General features: G+C 52.9%; 1 protein-coding gene across 1 annotated transcript; it reads left to right on the top strand.

Annotated features, from left to right (window-relative positions):
* The first annotated feature begins 142 nt into the window (after window positions 1-142).
* ALKBH5 (alkB homolog 5, RNA demethylase) lies at window positions 143-17,606 on the top strand. Its single transcript, XM_039560363.1, has 5 exons — window positions 143-414; window positions 598-1,418; window positions 7,435-7,515; window positions 11,798-11,953; window positions 13,564-17,606. Exons 2-5 carry the CDS (start codon window positions 697-699, stop codon window positions 13,745-13,747), a joined length of 1,143 nt encoding a protein of 380 aa, XP_039416297.1. The 5' UTR covers window positions 143-414; window positions 598-696; the 3' UTR covers window positions 13,748-17,606.
* The last annotated feature ends 164 nt before the right edge of the window (window positions 17,607-17,770 follow it).

Below are 17,770 nucleotides of genomic sequence, written 5' to 3' on the forward strand. Positions count from 1 at the left end.
GCGGGACGGGGCGGGGCTCCCGGTCCCGGTTAACGGCGCCGGTCGTGCGCGCGGGGGGTGGGGCCGGGCCGCGCGCTCTGTCCGTACGTGCGCGAGAGGGGCGGGGCCGGGGCGGTGGTGGCGCGTGCGCGGCGGGGCGGGGCGGGGCGCGGGGCGGCCCCGCGGTGATCCGGGATGTCGGGCCGGCTCCTGGTGACGTAGCGGGAAGGGCCGCGCCAGACCCCCGCCCGCCGCTGTCCCTCGGCACGGCACGGGACCCCTCACATCTCCTCCGGTTGCCCCCCCGCCATGGGCAGAGCCGCGGCAGTGGAAACGGCCAGGGCGTCCGGGGCCGCCACTGGGAATGTGTCAGGCCCTGCCGCCGCGTGAGCACCGGCACCGGCAGCGTTGTCCGCGCCCGCCCCGGGCCGAGCCGTGAGTGTGGCGTCCGCCAGGCCGTCCCTGCGCCGGGAGGGAGGAGGGAGAGGGCGGGAGCTTTGCCCGCCGGGAGGGGGGTCCCATCTCCCGTGGAGGGGGGGGGCGGGAGAGGGTCTGGTGCGGTACCGGGATCCCGTCCTCACCTCCCCCCCCGTCCTGCGGGGCTCTCTCTCCTGGCAGGGCGGCGGGTGCCATGAACAGCAGCTGCGCGTCCCCCGCCGCCGCCCGCCGCCGCCTGCAGCGCCGGGATCGATAGAGGCGGGGGCTGCGGGACGCGCCATGGCCGGCAGCGGCTACACGGACCTGCGGGAGAAGCTCAAGTCCATGATGCCCTACCGGGACGGCCACAAAGGCGGCGGCGGCGGCGGCCTCCCGCGGGAGCCCCCCGAACCTCCGTACGACCGCAAGCGGCGGCACCAGGAGGACTCCGGCTCCGAGCCCAGCGACTACGAGGAGCAGAAGGAGGAGGAGGAAGCTCGGAAAGTCAAGAGCGGCATCCGCCAGCTTCGCCTCTTCAGCGCCGAGGAGTGCGCCAAAATCGAGGCGCGCATCGAGGACGTGGTGTCCCGGGCGGAGAAGGGGCTCTACAAGGAGCACACGGTGGATCGGGCACCGCTGCGGAACAAGTATTTTTTCGGTGAAGGCTACACCTACGGGTCTCAGCTGCAGCGGCGAGGCCCCGGCCAGGAGCGCCTGTACCCGCGGGGGGAGGTGGATGCCATCCCCGAGTGGGTGCACGACCTGGTGATCAGGAAGCTGGTGGAGCACCGGGTGATCCCCGAGGGCTTTGTGAACAGTGCCGTCATCAACGACTACCAGCCCGGGGGCTGCATTGTCTCCCACGTGGACCCCATCCATATCTTTGAGAGGCCCATCGTCTCCGTCTCCTTCTTCAGCGACTCGGCGCTCTGCTTCGGGTGTAAATTCCAGTTCAAACCCATCAGGGTCTCAGAGCCTGTTCTCTTCCTGCCCGTGAAGAGGGGGAGCGTCACGGTGCTCAGGTAACTCTCCGTTGCCGAGGCTCCACTAACGAGCCGGGGCCCGGTTGTGTAACGCGGATCACGAGGCGCACGGATACGCGCCCCGACGGCGCCTCGGGCTCCATCTCCCTCGTCTGTAGGCACTCAGGGGTTCTCTGTGGTGAAAAGAATGAAGCAGGGATTTGGGGGGGGGGTCCTGCCGTCGTGGTAGGTGAGGATTTGGGTAGGTGCCCTCTCCGCGGGGCTTGAGGTGAGTGCTGGTGGGAGCGTGGCCGCTCGCGGAGCTGAGCTTTGCCGTAGTTGCTGTAAATGGTTAAAATAACACGTTGAGACACAAAATGGATCCTTTGCCCAAGAGTGGTCAGAGCAGAGCAGCTGGTAGGGACGGGGCTCCTGGGTCTATTCTTAGCTCGGCCGGTGCCTCCCTGACCTGACCTTAATCGTGGAGAGGAGGTGTGAATGGCCTCGTCTTCCCAGTCTACAAACTGGGAATGCCGAACCCTCCCCTGCCCAATGATGATAGGGAGACCAGAGCCCAGAGCCCCGTGTGATTGTCACTTGGAAGTGCAGCGGGTCACAGGCACAGGAAAAGACTTTTATGTGTGTTGAGGAAGAGCCTTGGAGGTGGAATGACCTGCCCAAGGTCACGCAGTTGGTCGGCAGTAAAGCTGGGATTGGCACTGGGAAACGCCTGCTTCTTAATCCCACTGCCTCCCGGTACGGGCTGGGACAGGGGAGCAGGCAGGTGAGGGGACAGGCAGGTAAGGGGACAGGAAGGGCTGGAGTGTACGGATCCTGCTGGTGTCCAGCTCCTGGGGAGGGCAGCTCAAAGCCTGGCACGGGGGCTGCCAGTCCCTTGTGTCCCTGAAGGTCAGAGTGCTCCCTGCCAGGAGCAGGGATCACCGGGACTCTGCTAGCAGTGCTCTGAGCTACCAGCTGTATCCTTGTTCGGGGGGTTATTTTTTTAGACTGGTGAAGGTCCAGGCTGGTTTTCCGGGCTCTCAGGCTGGTAACACAATCCCTTGCTTTGGGTTGTAAATTGATCGCCGCAGGGTTCGAGAAGGAATTTTTCCCCCCCACAAACACCTGGCCTCCTTGACTGGTGCATCAATAATAAATGCTGAGATCTCACGTAGCTTTTATCTCGGAAAAGCTGCACAAACATTAACTAATCATCGCCGGACCCCAGCGTTAGGTAACTTGTGTGGATTAGCCAGGGATGAGGGAGGCTGCAGAGGGAATCGGGAACGGCACTGAGGACATTTTCTCATACTCTGGTGGTTTGACAGGGCTGTGCAGGGGACCAGAGGTCAGGGTGATTTTGTGAAATGGGACCCAAGGGGACCCATCCTGCCCTGTATCCTTTTATTGCAGAGCAAACTCCATCCCCAGGGATGGAGACTGCTGGGTGTAAGGCAGCTGCTCTGCTCCCTGACTTCTCTGAGATATCAGGAGGGAAACTTTCTACCCTAATTTTCCTGCTGGTGATGCGAACCCCTCTGCTGTCTTTCCCTGTCAGGCCTGGATAAGCAGTTGTCCTTCCTTTTACAGCCAGAGGCCTTTTTTTTTTTAAGGACAGTGAGAGTTTTATCGTGCTTGGAAGCATTCTGGCAGAGCTGCTAATGCAGGGTCAGCCTCAAGTCTTGCAGTCAAAGCCTCTTGAAAAACTGTGGAGGAGGATCTGCAGTGGAGGATGGTGGGAGGAAGGAGAGATGCTTTCTCTGCTCTAGGACCAGAGAATGATGTTTTCTTCTTCCAGACCCTTGCTCTTCCTTCAGGACTGCTGGGAAGAGGCTGCTGGCTCAGGGCTCATGGCATTGGAGTGGGGTGTCTCCCGGGGGGTGTTTGTTGTTGGCCAGTGTCACTCAGGTGCTGTAATCAGTCTATTAATGTGGCTGAAGAAATTCTAAAAATCAAATGAAGATGCCTGTTCCCCCCAAATCCAAGGGCTGCTTTCCAACCCACCCACTGCAGCTTGATCATGGTCAGATGTTCTGCTTTCCAGCAAATAATAAGACTTTAAAACAGGGATTATTTCAAATTTGGTACAGCAGTTAGCAGGTACTTTGCACTCACTTAAGGGAGATTCTGCCAAAGTGACTGTTCTGCGTTTATAGGATCCTGGCTGGAATCAATTCCTTGCCTCACAGCAGATCTCCTGGTCTCCCATCTAACCCCAGCAATCAGGAGGAGCAGGAGAGGTGCAGAGCATGCTCAGGGGTGTGTCACCAAATCCAGCCCTTGGTCATGATTAAGTCAACTCCCTAAACTTGACATTTTCTCCTCTGGGTAAACAGTTGCTGGAGGCAGTTGCCCTGGATATAGGGAACGGGCACAGATAGAGGTGGCATGCCTGTAATGTCTGGGATTCGAATCCTGCTGGGTCAGTGGCTTCTCCTGGCATGCAGCCTTTCAGGGAAGCCGCGGTAGCCACGTGCATTTGGGTGCTGTGTAGAAATCGTGAGGATCTAAAGGAAGCTGTTGGGTCCCTCTCTTTGACCCCACAGCACTCTCAGGCTGTCCCCAGATTACCCCTGTTCCATTCCTGCTCCTAATTTCATAGCTGCCTACGCAGAAGGGATTTTGCAGAGGGGCTTTCCCTGTTTCCCTTCCTTGACTTTGTTTGCCTGGCCTGAAGCAGGATGTGGTGTTTCCCAGCACTGAACCTGCCTCAGACTCTTGGAAAATGTTCAGACCTCAAACGACAGGTTAGGTGGAACAGCAACTCACCTGGCTGGGCTGTGCCCCTCTGCCAGAAGCCAAAGGCTGAGCCACCCCGTGACCTGCTAATGAGCCTTTCCCTCTCCCAGCAAGACCCTTTTCCCTCTCCTTTCACATTGGCAGGGAAGATTTACTCTTGTAGGTCTTGAGATCTAGAAGATGATGTCGTCCAGTCCCCCCTTTTCCCGCAGCCCTGGGAAGTGGGTGCTCCTGCAGGTTTGTCCCAGTGGCAGCCAGGCCAGGAGGAAGCATCACCTCAGTGTGTGCTGCTGGATCCCAGTCCTGTGGCCCATCACCTCCCTGGGAAGGGGCTGCAAACCTCACCACGTTTGTGGGTTTTTCTTATTTTAACAGTTATTTGTTGAGCATCAACCAATAGAAGCAGTGGCAGGGAGATGGAGGAATTTGCCCTTTCATCTGCAGAACGTGTGTTTTGACAGTGCTTGGGGCTGGGAAAAAGGGAGGGAGCAGGGGGTGTGTGGAGCCAGCTGGGATGGGGGGGTTCCAGCCAGATCCCTGCCCTGCAGCTGCTGTCACAGGAAGCAAATCTTGGCACTGAAACTGCCAGGTGTGTTGTCTCAGCGTTGGAAATGGTGCAGCTGCACTTGGAGCAATGAAAGGCACAGGTAACATTTCCCAGGTTCCGGGAGCTTGTGCCATACGGGCTTCCCTCCCGCAGCTGGAGAGTGCTCCAGGTCATCTCCTGGCTGTTTGTAATGGCAGGGGAACACGGTGATGTGTGTCCCTCCTGTTGTCTCAAGGCGTGCCTGATGGAAGCATAATCAGAGCAGGTTGGAGTCGCTGGAGGATGAACCTCCTTCCTTCCCAGCTGGAGGAATCTCTCTGCAGCTGTCTGCTCCAAAATAGCCTGATCCCTCAGAGCAGGCTGTTGGTGCAGAGGAAGTTTCACGCCAGTGCCAGTGGTGATGAGGCAGAGATTTGTTCAAGCTTTTCTTGTTAGAGTCTGTAGAACTTTAAGGCTTCCTTTCTGGGGATGTTTGCACAAAAATATCCACTTTTATCTCTGTGTGAATCAATTCTGGCTCAACAGCAGCTCTTCTGGATGGAAAGAGAGACTCAGGGGGTGTAAGGTTTGACAGCTTAGTTTGGAGTTGGGCTTTGGTTTTGGGGTAGTGTGTGTGGAAGACATCAACACTTCCCCTGTTCTTCTGGAAAACGCTCTGGGATGGAGATGTCACACTCAGGTGTTCTCATGGGCAGGAATTTATGATTTTCCTTTCCAAGTTGCTTTAGGTTTGTTCTCTGGGCAAGAAACCTGTGGGTAGACCCGTGATATCATTATGGGTGTTTTTCTTCAGGGTCTGCCTCAGGGTGTGCAAGGCCAGGCAGTGGGTGAGAAGTTCATGCTGGCACGAGGCAGCACGAGTATGACACAACCAAATATTCTTTTTCTTCCATTTCTCTGCCTGTGCAGAGACACACCATCGCTGTATATGATATAGTGCAAGCAGAGTTTTCCCACACCAGTTTGGCAGACTGGTGTGTCCCCCTTTGGGCCTCAGACTGGAGTGGTGGGGCTGTTGTTTGATGCTGCCCATGTGCATCTGGGACCCCAGGCTTCTTGGTGCCACTCTGAAAGTGATCTGAAAAGGGGGTTCCTGCCTCAGAAAGGAGTGAAAATGAGTGTCCAGGACAAAATCTCATGATGGAGAGTGCAGGTCTGGAAGCAGACCTTTCCCTGGTGTTCAGGATGCTGCTGAGGATGCTGAGTTGAATGTTAACGTGGGTGATATTCATGAATTCACTGGAGCTTGACGCAGAGATTCCTAGAACATAATAGAGCATCATCATAAGCCCCTTGGCATAATGCTGTCGTGTTCTGCAATGCCTGGAGGATGGTGGGGATGGACATCACCCCTGCTTTAACTGGTCTTAGACTTTCAGCTGTCCTCCCAGAGCAGGAAATCTGTGTGTGAGGAGGTGTGTGTTTCTGGGTGAGTGGGTGGGTTATCTAACCAGATCAAGGAAACCCGGTCCTGTCCCCGGAGAAGACTTGCATGTGTGAGCTGTTTTCTGCTTGGAGTGTCCTGAATCACCTGCCAGCCCCTGACCCTAGCATGCCAGCAGCAGCATGGAAAAGCCTTGTGGCGACACTGGGCCTGGTGGTTTCCGCTTCAGGCTGGGTGTGCAGGCTTGAGCAGCCTTCACCCAAGTGCCTTCCAAGGTGTTCCTGCCCTTGTCAGGTGTTTCAGGAGGCTCTGAAGGTGTTCAGTGTCTCTTTTCCCCACACTGGCGTCCAGAAGGCTCTGTGTGAGCTGACACTCTCCAAACGGCAGGTAGAGGGCAGGCCCCACCGCTGGGATCTGCTGGCTCGCACCCTTGGAGTGACGGGATGTGCTCCCAGCAGGGTTTGTGAGTTGGACAGGTGTGGTGGCCGCTCTCCACGGACCCTCCGTGATTTTACCTGCTGTGCTGGGCCCAGGAGTCCTGCTGGAAACAGAAGCAGCCATGTGGAAATGCTCCAGTGTGTTGTGGGAAGCTGGGGCTGTCCTTGGCCGTGGCTTTTCTCCAGCCTGCTGAAAATGTGGAGTATCTGGAGTCATCTCACACGGTGAAACACTCCTGCTGATAGCAGCTACTGCTTGAGCCTGGGCTTTTCCTCCACCCAGGGAGCTGTTTCACCCTGTTATAGGGAGGTTTTAGGGGATTGCAGCTAGGCTTGCAGGTCTGAATTTGAAGGTTACCCCATGTATACTGGGTTAGGGTTGGTGATGTTTGTATGGTGGCTGAGAATGTGCTATGTGATGGGGAGGGTGGTGAGGTGTCTGTGCCCAGGGGAAGGCACTGAGAGGCTCAGCTCTTACCAGCACTGTGCCCCTCTGTGACTAAAAAACCTCCTTGATCTGTTGCATGTTTGGGTCTGGGTGTGCTGCACATCTGAGCCATGAGAGATGGCTTTTCTCATAGGCATGTTTGAGATGATGTTTTGGAGGAATGTGCTCGTTTTTTTCCCCTGTTGCTTTCTAATTTCTTCGTAAATTAATCGTCTGAATCTACGGTTCTACATTTCTACATGTTTTATTTCACAGTACTGGAGCAGGTGGCAGTTTCCTCTGGGGTATGCTGAAGAATTGAATCATAAAACCTCTCCAAACCCCTTGACTTTCCTTATTCTTTCCCAATGTTGGTTCCTTCTTGTAAATCTAGCTCCTGTGTGCCTGGGGGGTGGTGTTTGCAGGAGGAATTCCTGGTGGAAGTTAGGAACTACTGGCCAAACTGAGTTGTTGAGACTGGAAACCACTTTCTGCTCCTGCCTGGCATCTCCCTGACGATGGCTTTTTGTTTCTGTTGTCAGTGGGTATGCGGCTGACGAAATCACACACTGCATTCGACCACAGGACATCAAGGAGAGGAGAGCTGTCATCATCCTCCGGAAGTAAGTGTTGAAGCCCTCCAGACAGCAAGATAAACGTGGATGTGGTGTCATGATGCTTAAACACTTGAAAACTGCCTTGCTCGTTAATTTGCTGGCTTGATCTTACACCTTGATTAGGTGTCACTCTGACGCTCGCTTGTGTCTTGCCGTACCCGGCAGTGGAAGTGGCTGGAACGTGTTCCTCAGGGTTAATAACTTCTTGGCTCTGTGCAGCAGCACTTCATCGTAATGTCTGGGATTGCAAGCCCTGCTGGTGCCCAAACACCTGGCTTTCCTTGTCTGCCCAGCTCCAAACAGCTATGATTTCAAACTCTTGTTTTGGGCTGTGTGTTCAGGTGTCTGGTCATGTAATACCCACATGTGTGAGTTGCCTGGATGGTCTTTTGAAGCTGATGCTTGTGATGAAGAATGTCCTGTAAAGCAGATAAAGTTTCCTTGGTATCATGGCTTTTGTTTGCTGGGGAGAGAGGAAGACACTGGCTTTGGAAGGAAACGTAGATAGTTCAATGCTCGTTACAGAACTTGTCCTTTGAGTCTGTTGGGAAGCCAAGCTCCATAAGCTGTTTTAGAAATAGGCTTCCTGTTCTAGAAGAGCACTCTCGATCAGTGCTTGTTCCTAAAGCTCTTAAGAAAATGGAGACAGAGTAAACCAACCCCACCCCAAAGTCCCTCGGTAAAACCTTCTTTTCTGCCTAGAAATGTCCTCTCTCATCAGTTCCTTCTACTGGGAGACTGAAAAACATGACTGCCACACATTGACCCCTGCTGACTGTGCCTTGGAAGGTGTTAGCAGTAATTCTGCTGTCAAGAAGCATCTTTGTAAATGAAAATACACAACTTTGAGTCCTGTAAACCTAGCCAAAAATGTGGGCATTGGTGGCAGGGCTGTGGTTGTGGCTCGGGCTGGCATAAGGCTCACAGGCAAGCGGTCTGGATTCACACTGGATGAGCTTTTGGATGGCTTAGTTGGTTTCAAAACAAGTCTGGCAACATTATGAGGATATGGCACAAAGCCAGTGGAGTGGAGTTGGACATCTGGTTAGAGAAACCCATGGAATGAAGGCAGGAAAAACAGCAGCCCTGAGGCATTAGCCTGGCAAAATCAGCCCAGACCCCGGTAGGCAGGATGAGATGTGGCAGGAGACAGAGTGGGATGAAAGGCAGGCTGTAGCCAAACCACCCCACAGCTGGGTATGGCCACGTGAAGTTTGGGGCGAGACGTTGTGATAAGAACTTAGAGCTGTTGTGCTCATGGTGTTGGACCAACCAGGGAAAAGCAGCACAAGTGCTGACAAGGAGGCACCTCCAAATCTTACAGCTGCTTTGGTTGGATTTTGGGAAAGAGAAGCCGCCTGTCCTAGGTTGTGGAGCAGTTCCCTGGAAAAGACAGCTAAATAAGCTAAAGCTGCCCAAACTGGTGCAGATATTGAACACACCTGTTTAAACTGGCTCTGCCTCTTGCTTTGTTCAGCTTTGGTAAAGCTGAGGGTGTTGGATTGTTTCAGTCAAGCCTGGCTGCCCTCAAAATGCATCTGGGCGAGAAGGGACCTTAAACCTCACCTCGTTCCAACCCCTGTCATGGGCAAGGACGCCTTCCACTAGACCAGGTTGCTCAGAGCCCTGTCCAACCAGGGCTTTTCTGGGCAGCCTGTGCCAGTGCCTCACTACTCTCCAAGTAAAGGATTTCTTTCTAATATCTAATATAAATCCTTCCTCTTTTAGTTTAAAGCTGTTCCTTCTTGTCCTATGACCATCTCCCCATGTAAAAAGTTGCTCTGTTTTTTATAAGCCCCCTTAAAGTCCTGGGAGGAGCAGTGAGGTCTCCCTGGTGGTACCCAGCTGACCTGGTGCATTCCTGCTGAAGGGACAGAGCTCTACTGGCTTTGTTTGCTCAGCCACCCCTCTGCAGCAGTGTGTCCTTCTGCCTCCCCCTGATTTTTGGGGCCTGATTTGCTTTGTGTCAGAGCAGAAGTGTCTCTGCCCATCACACAGGCCAGATGAAACCACACCAGGATTTTTGTCTTGAGCAAAGCATAAACCCCCTGGTAATTATTTCTGTGTAGCCTCCGCAGCCGTGGTGAATCCACAGCAATGTTTGCCAAAGGCTGCGCTGTGATTGCTGCCAAATAGAGCTTATTAATTGCTGCTTATCCCCGGCGAGGGCGGCCACCTCCCCGTGTCCCCTGCGTGTCCCTGCGCGCTCAGTGGGGCCGCTGTCCCCTTTGCCTGCGCCGCGTCCCCGCGCCGTGGATCGCTGCACAAACGCCATTCCCGATTCCCGGGATCATGCGACTTTGTCTGGAATGGAGCGTTATGCAACCAGGAAAACAGCTACTTCCGCTGGTGGCCTGTGAGCACGAGAGGCTCGGGAGCAGCCAGCAGCCTCATAAAACTCCTCTTCCTCTTTTTCGTGGTGAGGATGAGCCCTGAGCTTTCCTGATCAGATCAGTTGGATCATCCCAGTTGCAGCTGGGATATTCAGCTCTGAATTCTGCCAGAGCTCGCTGTGTCCCAGACGTTGGAGTCTGGCTCTGTTCTTGCCTCTGCTCCGAGCGTGTTTTTGCTGACAGTGGCAGGAGAGCAAAGCTGTGGGAGCTGGAGGAGCAGTGGCCTTTTGCAGGGTTCTCCAGAGCAGTGTGGTTACCAAGCAGGTCATAAACACTTCAGTACTCAGCATTTCCTGTGTATTGGAGTGCAGGGCTGCCGGGAGCCAGCGGGGTTTGGAAGTGCTTTGAGCCAGAGGAGAGGAGGAACGGTGCTCTCAATTTATGAGATGCTGGGAGAGGTAACGTGGGAGGTGAATATAGAAATGAGACCTATTGAACCAGGTCTTGAAAGGCATTTTAGAGGGCTTTTGCTGCCATTCTGCTTCCACTCATAAATAGTTTCTCTATTTAAGTTAGGTAGGTACATTGTTCTCTGTTTTAGTGTCACCTCTCCTTGTACCTGGCCAGAGGGAGCATGGCTGGTGTTCCCTTGCCCTGTATTTGGGGGTTGGTTTGTTTGAATCGCAGCCCTGCAGTTGCAGTTGTATTTGGGAGGTATTTGAACCACCTCACTTGTCAGGGGCAGGATCTGCAATGCCTTTGGTGTTCAGGCTGGACTGGGTCCAGCCCTGGAGCTGAGAACAATTCAGGATGATAGTGTGGAGTAGCACAGGCTTCAGCCTGGCAGCTGCCTGCAGAAGTGTGCCTTGTTTCTAGCATGCTGGGCAAACTCAGGCTGCCATGCCCAGCTTCGCCTGTGCCAGTCTGGCATCACCCTGATTAGCTGAAGAGGTTCTCCCTGATGGCAGAGAGAAGCTTGGCAACTGGATGTGCTTCCTAATGGAAGTTTAGATTGGGATTGTCCTGTGGAAACCTCCCTCAAGAGCTAAAGTTCAGCACTGGAGAGCAAGCAGAGATTCTCCCTCTTCATTTTTGCTGCCTCCTCCACCTGTGCATGGCTACAGTCCTGTGACAGTTCTCCTTTGGAATGAGCTGTGCTTGCTCTCCAGCATAGCTTGAGTGTGTGCAGAGCTGCTGGAAGGGATGTGGTGCAGCTTCTGTTTGCTACACCTTCTCCTGACTCGTACTTCAACTCTTTGCACCTCTTAGTCAAGCTGAGGAACACCTGACCCCGGGAGATCCGTGGGCAGGAGGGAGTTTCCAGGTGGAAGCAGTTATTACTGTTGCAGGTGATGATGCTTTTGCAGAGCATCTCCCACCCAGGTGGCTTAACTGGAGCTGTGAGTTATTGCCAAGTCGCTGTGATTTCATAGGATTTCACAGCTGCTCCAGCACCTCTGCTCCGTATCCCAGAGCTGGAATTGCAGTGAGCCCAGCACCTTTTGCATTCACCTCATGACTCTGTGTCCCTAAGCCAAGGCAGGATCAAGGGGAAACTTCAAACTGACAGAGAGTATGTTTAAATTAGATAGAAGGAAAAAATCCTTTCCTGTAAGGGTGGGGAGGCCCTGGCACAGGGTGCCCAGGGAAGCTGTGGCTGCCCCATCCCTGGAAGTGTCCAAGGCCAGGTTGGACAGGGCTTGGAGCACTCTGGTCTAGTGGAAGGTGTTCTTGCCTGGGCCAGGGGGTTGAAATGAGATGATCTTCAAGGTCCCTCCCAACCCAAGCCATTCTGTGAAGCTTCTAGTACCACAAAGCTGCAGCTTGTTGTGCTGTGGAGTGTGGTATTCCTGCCCCTCCTCCTGAGCTGTGTGGCTGGGATGGAGGGTTCTGCTGCAGCACTGGTGATTCTGTAGAAACTCCTTGCAAATTCTCTTCTTTTTAAATATTTGCAGAACAAGACTAGACGCACCTCGATTGGAAACAAAATCCCTGAGTAGCTCTGTGTTGCCACCAGGTTATAACTCTGACCGCCTGTCGGGAAGCAACCGGGACCAGATCCTGAAACCAAAGCGGTCCCATCGCAAAGCAGATCCTGATGCTGCCCACAGGTAGGATGATTTCTCCTAAGAGAAACGTTTGGGATGATGTCTCTGGATCAGTGCATGGCCGAGGTTCCTGGCCTCAGAACATGTTTAAAAACATTCTGATTTGCACCTTCCAGGTGCTTTCTGCAATGCCCAAATCTGTTTTATCAGAGCTCTTTACATGTTCCTCCCAGACTTGTGGAGGCTGAGCTCTGGCTGTAAGCAGCTTACATTGTTTATCCTGCGAGTGGCATAATGAAGAAGCAATAGATTTGGCTGGCTTTTGATAATGCAGTCGTTCAGAACAATAGTTTCCCTGCAGCTAATCATTTTTGACCTCTATTGCCAAGCAACCTGTGCAGCTGCGCTAAACTATATTATGAAAGCAGTCCTGGGAGGGAGCGTGAGGGTTTGCTGTCTGGGAAAGGTTAAGGACTTCTTGGGAAGCTTCTCAGGCCTGTTTTGATTCCAGAGCTGTGTGTGTATATTTTTGTGTGAGAAACCAGACTGTGTGGATGCTTAAGCCTGACCTTCAGGGAAGCTCCTTGCTGAGGTTTCAGACAAGCTTGAGCTCTGCAGCAAGGCTTCCCTTAAACACCTTGGTGTGAGCACATTGATAGCCGTGAGTGATAGCCAGTCTGCCAGCTGTCCTGGATATTCCAATTCCAAAGCTTCCTGAGGATCCAGATGGCATTCTCTGCGTAATGGGTACAACCCAAAAGTTGACTTGGTCGCAGGGCTTGGCTGCCATGCGGTCCCAGCCCTGTTTGAACCTGTCCCGGAGGGAGGAGGGTGGGGATGGTTTGTTTGTGAGCAGTGTTCATTCACCTGGACGCAGGCTGGGAAGATGGATGAAGATCTGAAGCTGGGCTGCAGATGTAGCTTCCCTGGGAGCACGCAGTGGGCTGGTGTCCGATTAGGGGAGCGATCATGCGGGACAAATGTGTACATCCGTCAGAGCTGTTTTTCAGCCTGATGTGACCTTATCAGGCTGTGGGGGATGGCTTGCATAGGTTTCTGCAGCAGATGGGTGTGAAAAACATGTTTTTCTCTTTCTCTGGCCTCAGAGAGTCCAGTATAACAGGTAATTCTCGTGGATATCATAGTGGGATTTCTTAGGAACCACTCGGATAAAATAAGTGGTGTGTGCAGCCCACCAGCCCAGTCCTGCTATGAAATGATCAGAGGCAGCTCTGCAGAAATAATAATTGCACTGTGCTAGTATTTGAGAGGACAAAGGATTTTGGAGGTGTGGTGTGATCCTGCACCATAAGGAGCTCAGCTCTGTGTTCTAAATTCTGCTGCAGTAGAGAGAGACCCTTCTGCCCAAGGGATATTTCTTGGGGCCACAAGCTGCAAGTAAAAGAAGAGGTGCCTGGAAGTGTTCCTGATGGAGGTAAAGGCCAAAGCTTGCCTTGGGAAGGGAAAGAACTGGCCCATCATAGCAAAGTTCTGAACTCCCCTTGGGAGGTGCAGCTTGGTGATCTGTTCCTGCTCTGCCAAGTACCCAGTGCTGGGAAAGCAGTGGGAAAACAGGCAGAGCTATCACGGAGAATGAGCTGCAGATAGTGTCCAGGAGAACGCCTGGATCCCCTCGTGCTGTGCTCTCACTCCTGTTTTCTCCCTCTCCATAGGCCACGGATTCTAGAAATGGATAAGGAGGAGAACAGGCGCTCAGTCCTCTTACCAAAACACAGGAGACGGAGCAACTTCAGCTCCGAGAACTATTGGCGAAGGTCTTACGAGTACACGGAGGACTGTGATGAGGAAGAGGAGGATGGCAGCCCCGCCAGGAAAGTTAAAATGAGGCGGCACTGAGGATTGCACTTTGCAGGCTCATGGAGCTGATGAGATCTGGCCTCCAGTCTGTGAAAACTTTCTCCTCCCTCTGGCTATCTTCCATCTAGCTTCAGTTTTGGTTTTTCCTTTCAGGCTGAAGAGTAAACAGGAAGGATTTGGTTTTATGAATGGAGGAATGCTGAGACATACGTGAGGATGGAACATGTCCAGTGCCATGGTGTCCTGAGTCATGGGTCAAGTGACCATCTCTCCCTTAGGAAGCAGATAAAGTTATGCCAGGTTCTCTGTTGGGATTTCTTTTGAAAACACCAAAAAGTTTAACTGTTTCATTGCGCAAGATTCAAGAATTGTATTTTTTGGTTTTTGTTTTGTTTTGGTTTTTTTTTTTTTTTTGCTTTAACACTTTTCCTTTCCAAATGTTTTAAATATGATGTTTGACCCCAGGAGCTGAAATTCTATGGTGGGCTCATATTCTTTGTTTCACCAAAGGGCTCCTTGGTCCGTTCTTACTTGGTGGTTGTCGGGTCTGTTTCAAGGGTGCCCTGCAGTAACTGGAAGTTTGAAACTTTGCAGACCCCTCTTGCTGCGATCGATTTCAAAGGGTTTAGGACATTTTCATTGCACTTTAGTGTTTTAAATGCCGTAGGTTTCCTTTCCAGCCCCTTTTCCCAAGCCAGCGTGGGCTCGCAGCCTTGTGTCCCTGTGCTGCCCTCTCCGAGAAGAATGTACTAGAGCTCTGGTTTCTCAGTGCTGGTCTGACTGGGGGCATGCTGTGGTTGAGGAGGAAGGAAACCTGGCCCAGCATTGTCCCGAGATCCATATTGGAATCTCAGGCTGCCGAGTGAGGGATCACACTGAGCACGTGCTGCTTCCCAGAGCTGGGGATAGCAAAGAGGAGTAGGAAACGCTGTGCTTGTGAGGGCTTGTGCCTTGGGACCCCCGAGAAGAGCCGTTCTCCACTGCCCCTTCCAGGTGGAGAGAGCCGAGTCGGTGCAGCATTCCTGGCACAGTGTCCCATCCCAAGGGACTGGCTGCACTCTGATGGAGCAGGAACAGGAGCTGCTGTGGCCCTGGGGGAGCCGAGCTGCTCTGTCCCATCCGAGGCTGGCTCTGGGAGCAGGGACACTGCAGGGGTCGAGTTTGACCCCAGTTCAGTGCATCCAGCACTGAAGTTGCCTGCTTTCTCCTGGCTTATTCCTGCCTGTGTTCCTGGGGTAGGGAGTTTTCTGGTTGCTACAAGAAATGCTGAGAAGAATCAGGCATTCAGCCCTGTGGAGTTGTGTTAGAACATCTGCCATCATCATCCTCTTCTCCCACCTGGTTTGTGTTAGCCCAGACCAAAGCCTTGGTGTTTGCAGAGTTTGGGGCCCAATGCCATATTTAGAGCTGTATTTTTAAGGAAAACTTCCTCCAGTTGATTCTTTGAACCGAAGTGTTGGCAGTTGTAAGGAGTAGTCTTATTTTTAAATTTTTACTGCTTTGCCCTCCCTCCAATTGTAGTTTTTCTTAGTGTCGTGTCCCCCACACACTTCATGGTCTGCACGCTTGGCAATAAAAAGATGTAATATATTTTGAAACTTATTTGCTGCTGTCTTGAGGGGCTCCTGGTCTAAAACAACCACCCAGGCATTGTTCCCTGCAGTGCTGATCGAGGACATTTGCTGACATCTGGGTCCCACTGTCCTTTTCCTTCCCCGCTGATTTTCGCCTGGTGTTGGGGTTCTGCTCAGGCTGGATCTTGTCACATGAGCTCAGAGGATGTTGCCATCACCTTCAGCACAGTGCTGACCTGTGGGGGTGTTGGTGAGGTCCCCAGTGCCTGTCTCTGATTATTGAATTGTTTTCCTGGTGAGGGCCCCCACTGGCTCCGTGCTGAGGCACAGCCTCCAAAGGAATGTGTCTTGTCAGTCCAGAGATCCAAAAGTTTGTGCTTCTGCTGCTTGTGAAACCTTGAAAATGCCGTTTTCAGACCACATGTAGCATTTGAAGTGATGTTCCTCACCCTCCCAGCTTTCTGCTGTGAATCCAGGCCAGCTCTTGGCTACAAACCCCTTGTTTTGGAAAGCTTGGCATTCCCCGACAGCAAAACTGCACGCAGGGAGCAGAGATCCCTTCTCCTCCTGATGGCTTTGTCTTTCTGGATCCATCTTGACCATGCCCCGTGCCTATCATGGTGCCAGGCTCTGCTGTGGGTGCAGACGGTGACAGGGGGCACTGCCAGAGGTCTCGGCTCTCCCCTCCTGGCTCCCAGTTTTATCCCTGCCTCTCTAATACGGATGCTCTACCCTGGTGTCAACTCAAACTGAAGCTGGAGCAGCCGGCCTTTCCACAGCTCCTTCCCAGAGCAGGACTCCCGTTGGATGAGGTGCTGGCTGTGTCTCTGGACATCCTGAGGGCTTACCTCTAGCCTGGTCCCAGCCATCACCTCATCCTGGTCCTTGTGCAGTCTGTACGTGTGCAAGTATCCTTTCCCAGGTTGTTTTGGTATTCCTGCATGTCCTGCTCGGGAGCTTCCCCTCCTTCCCTCCTCCCATCCATGCAGTGGGTCAGAGCTGGCAGCCGTGGCTGGGGGGACAGGTGGAGCCCCTCTCCAGCCACAATCTCCTCTTGATTTTTAACCTGACTGGTTGGGGCTTGACACTGTGGAGAGAGGGAGCAGGATGCAAGTGGGCAGAACCTGCAGCATCCCTCAGGAGAGGAGTCCCCAGCGTGCAGGCAGGGCCATCTTCCCACTTGTACAGACATTTTCTATAGACATGGATGTATATGTGTAGATAACATGGTTTTTTAACTCTTTTGCACTGAACAACATCGGAGTGAAACCTGGATTCGAAACTAGAAGACATTTTTCACACAGATCCAGAGGTCTGGATCCTTCCTGTAACATGTCTGGTGAAACTGTGGCTCGGAATTCCTGGTTTTCTCTGCTGGGCTGCACACAGGCATCAGGTCAGGCTGGTGGCATGGGGCAGGTGCTGAGCAGGGAGCGGGGTGAGCTCCAGTTTGGAGGCAAAACTTATCCTGTCTGCTCCCTGGGCCGAGCTCATGCACAGCCCTGACCCCGTTGGCTTTGTCCTGTGTCTGATCCAGTTGTGTGGTCCAACCTCTCCATCCACCCACAGTGTGTTCGTGCTCAGCCCCAAACTGGGAGCTACATCCAGTGTGACAATCCACGTGCCCAGACCCACAGCCCAGACCAGGAGAACTGTCTTTCCTAAGGAAGGGGAAGGAAGGTGGGGTTCATCCCTGCTTTTCCTCAAAGAACAGGAGGAATTGGGGTTTGTTACTGTTACCGTATCTCGAGAAGGGTCAGTGGTAGAATTTTCCAAGCCCATGGATCAAAACAGCTGCCAGGCTTTGAGGAGGGCTCGGGGGGGGCTGGGGTCTGGACCCCCACCAGCAGCAAAGAGTCTTTTACCTGCTAAAAGTGTTCCCTTTCCCCGTTGGGAGGAGAAACATTCGGCTGAGAAATGTCTCTGCTCCTTCCCCTGCCCGCACTTAGAAGTTCTGGCTGACTTTAATTTTTGTTTTTTAAAATATTCTAATTTTTTTTGTTGTTACCAATAGAAATAAAAATAAATAAATAAAGAAGTGGCAATATTTTTTTCCGTGAGCTTTTCCTAGGAAAAAGCGTGGTTTGTAACAAAGTTGTACAGTTCTGAAGTTTGAGATACGAGAAGTACTGTGTGAAACGCTGTAAATGGGGCAGAGATTATTTTATGTACAGTCTGACGTGGGGGAATCTTTTAATTCCGGTTGATTCTTAGGAAGAATTTGGTTCTTCACTGTCAGGGTTTGGAATTTCATGGTTTCATTTTTTTTTTTTTTTTTTTCTTGTATAGATTGCTGCATTAATTGAATAAAAGCAGAAAGCATCGCTCTGCCTGGCTGTGTGGTGGTACTGGGGGCTGGGATGTGCCTCGACTCCCCCTGGCAGGAACGAGGTGGTTGGGAGCAGGGAACTGGTTCTAAATAAAGGGAGTCACCGGCTCCCCAGGGACAGGCGGCCAAATGCGGTGGCTGTGCCTCCTGCACTGTCCT

This window comes from Corvus cornix, chromosome 14 (genome assembly GCF_000738735.6).
Source record: "Corvus cornix cornix isolate S_Up_H32 chromosome 14, ASM73873v5, whole genome shotgun sequence".
Taxonomy (NCBI): Eukaryota; Metazoa; Chordata; class Aves; order Passeriformes; family Corvidae; genus Corvus; species Corvus cornix.

What these genes read in the sequence shown, in the direction of transcription:
- ALKBH5 (XM_039560363.1), top strand. Translation starts at nt 697, where the DNA reads ATGGCCGGCAGCGGCTACACGGACCTGCGGGAGAAGCTCAAGTCCATG. An exon ending in GCTGTCATCATCCTCCGGAA is followed by an intron (nt 7,516 to 11,797) that starts GTAAGTGTTGAA and finishes AAATATTTGCAG; the next exon opens with AACAAGACTAGACGCACCTC. An exon ending in GATCCTGATGCTGCCCACAG is followed by an intron (nt 11,954 to 13,563) that starts GTAGGATGATTT and finishes CCCTCTCCATAG; the next exon opens with GCCACGGATTCTAGAAATGG.